General features: G+C 35.2%; 1 protein-coding gene across 1 annotated transcript; it reads right to left on the bottom strand.

The window, feature by feature from the left end:
- Positions 1-1,189: 1,189 nt before the first annotated feature.
- On the bottom strand, positions 1,190-1,973 carry K441DRAFT_208736 (uncharacterized protein). The gene is made up of 2 exons (XM_067640530.1): positions 1,596-1,973; positions 1,190-1,517 (listed from the first exon to the last, which is right to left on the bottom strand). Exons 1-2 carry the CDS (start codon positions 1,815-1,817, stop codon positions 1,275-1,277), a joined length of 465 nt encoding a protein of 154 aa, XP_067500992.1. The 5' UTR covers positions 1,818-1,973; the 3' UTR covers positions 1,190-1,274.
- Positions 1,974-3,230: the final 1,257 nt, after the last annotated feature.

The raw sequence follows: 3,230 nt of genomic DNA, 5'->3' as shown, positions 1-3,230 counted from the left end.
GGCAATTACTTACCTTAATTAAACCAAAACTCTTATAATTAAGTACTTAAAGAAGAATGTAATAAACCAGATCTTTATAAGGGCTAATAATATATTATTTAGCAACAACCTAGTAAGTAAAAAGAGTATAGAAGGTTATCTATTTACCTTATTTAGAGGGCTAATTAACTAGCGATCTATAAAGTAGAAGTTAGTAATAAAATTAAGCATAAAAGTAGAGCTTTTAGCCCTATCGCATACAGCTACCGAGTTAATTTAGTAGTAGCAATTCTTTAAAGAAATTGGATTTAACCCTAATAAGAAGTAAACAATATATTGCGATAACCTGTAGATAATTTAACTACTTACTAAAAGCAACGCGGAGCTTAATACTAAGCTTTAATACGTTAATATCTATTACTACTAGCTCCGCCAGGAAGTTTGTAAAGGAAGTATTAATATTAAATAGGTGCCTACTGCGGATATAATAGCAGACGGCCTAATAAAGGCTCTGCCTCGTTAAAAGTATAAGATATTCGTTTAGCAATTAAACCTTATTAATATTAAGGATCTAATTTAATTTAATTTAAATAATATTTGGGCAAAGTAAATATATAGAGGATTTCCTTTAACTTAACACCAAATTGCTATCGTAACTTTTTAGTATTTCTACAGCAGCCTAGAAGGCTCTGTGCAGCTAGGGGGGTGTGTTGACCTAAATCGAAGTTCCTTATTACCATCGTAATACTGTCTGACGACCTAGATCGTCTATACGAACTATGTTTTAGTTGTCTCGTATCTTGAGCTCGTATGTCTTATCGAACGTCTTATTACCTGTTTCTCTTAACTATGACCTACTACATAACGACGTCGTCGTTATTGTATTTGGGACCTACCTAATGTATATAAGAGAGCTTCTAGAGCCCTCTTTAATAAAACAGAGTTCTTATTCCTGATCGTCCGTTCAACAGTAAGCCTATCGAGATCTCCGAATTTGGTGTGATCTATTTGGGGCCTTGTGATGCGTTATCCGGAGGCTTTCAGGGTCTCTGGGCAATAAAGCTGGAGACGTGGATGGACACATCTCCGGTTCGGAATAGGATGGCAGAGGTTATGGCCGCAAAACAGGAAACTTGATGATCCTGTTTAGGGGTTTAAACGCTTCTAAGTACCCATAGCTATTTTAAAGTGGCTTATGCCGTAAGGTTTACCTTGAGAAACCTAGACTAGCATCTGCAGTTGCGGAATTATGGTGAGGAATGTCGAACAGCCTTTGTAGTCTCCACCATATGGACCTACACATTGGCGCTTCCCACGAAAGGCCCCAGCGTAATACCAGCCACACTACTGAAGCCAAATAGCGACATAGGCGGGCTTCGAGCTTTGTCTCCTCTCCACACATCACTGATACTGCCACCGACAATATTTATGGATACCGAAGAGGCACCCCCTCCGAACAATCTCGTTACGACGAGGGTTGCAAACTTTTGGGCGAATGCTGAGGGGAATAGAAAGATCTTGAAGATTATATAAGCAACCTGTGTTGTACTTTAATGTTAGTACTTGAGCATAATATTGCTACCCCTTAGAGAGTAGGGAGAGTTAAGATTACTGACAAAGGAGCCTGGCATCCTTCCCGTATTCTCCATCAATGGACAAAAACGGGCGGAAACAGCGCAGCACCCACGTTCCAGCTCGCCGTAGCCAAATATAGATTTGGAAAAGGTTCGTTTTGAACGTAGAAGTGAGAAGCTATATATGCATTTCCGGAGCCATATGAGCCCGCAGGAAGACCGGTAAGGATGGAAATGGAGCATACTATCACTGTAAGGAACCATTTGTACTTCAATGACCAATTGAACCTGGAGATGACTATCAACCAGACAAGTTTATCACATGGAATTTGTCGAGAGCTGAGTTAATTGGCATATGGGTTGTCTGGGTCGTTAGGACCGTTCCAAGTATATATCTCTACCTCCTGTTTCTCGCCATTAATTACTTGAGTCCAGTGTAGGCAAAAATAATCCGACGGTCAATATTATTGGCCAATATTTAGTATTGGCCAATATCGCTAAATTACCCAATATCGGCCAATATCGGCCAATAATTCTTGGCATTCCCCACAACCCTAAATTTCTTTTACAATATTTATTATACATATAATAAAATGGCTTCTAATAATGAAATATTAAATTCTACACCATCTACTAGTACAAAAAGATTAAAAGATAAAAGGAACCCTAAAATCTGGTGCTATATATAAGATCCATATAATAATAAGCTAAAAAAATACCGGGATAAGCAATATATTTTATATTGCAAATATTATATAGAAAAACTATACGGCGCAAAGTATATTATAAATTTCCGGAATTATCTTATAAAGAAGTATAAGATTACTGTTTCTAAAACCCTAGGTATTATTTATTAAGGTGCTAAAAAAAAGCTTTAAGATCTATATATGCAGCTTTATATAAAATATAATTATATAGAGGTTAATTCTCTTACACTTAAAAACGCTCTTAATAAGGAGGCTATTATAGCTGCCTTTATTTCCCTTATTACCGTATAAAATCTTCCACTTTAACTTATTAAGTGGCTAGAGTTCCATACATTTTACTAGGTCCTTAATCTAGAGGTAGAGGGTTTTATTATAACAACTTATATATAAGTAAGGAAGAGGATTAAAGAATTATAGGAATTAATAAAAGACATTATACGAAAGAAGCTTTAGTTAGCAATATCAAGTATTTATCTTTTAGTTAATATTTAGACCTCTTCTAATTAGCATCTTCTCCTTAAAGTCTGCGCCTACTTTATTAAGCAAAACTTAAAAGGACTCTCTAGAGCTCTCCTTGCTCTTTATACGGTACAATCTCACAGTAAAAATAATTAGTTTTTAACTCTGCTTCCTATACTAAAGGACTACAGGATTATATAAAAGCTTAGTATAGTTATCTCAGATAATGCGGGAATGAATAATACTCTTTGTTGTATAATTAAAAAGTATATAAAAGAGGAGGAAGCTATTATATGGAAATCTTTATACAAACAAATCCGTTGTAATGGCTATATTATTAATCTTGCTATCTAAGCCTTTTTTTAAGGCTGAAGTTAAGCAGATTAATTTATACAAAGCTAAAGATAAAGATAAAAAATTTTAAGATATAGGCGCCCTTAGAAAGCTCTATAATAATATTATATATATATAAAGCTCTCCTAGCCGTATAAGGGCTATTAAAGAGCTAGTA

The sequence above is a fragment of the Cenococcum geophilum genome (assembly GCF_001692895.1).
Source record: "Cenococcum geophilum 1.58 unplaced genomic scaffold K441scaffold_39, whole genome shotgun sequence".
NCBI classification, from domain to species: Eukaryota; Fungi; Ascomycota; class Dothideomycetes; order Gloniales; family Gloniaceae; genus Cenococcum; species Cenococcum geophilum.
This window is presented reverse-complemented; position numbering and strand designations above follow the sequence as displayed.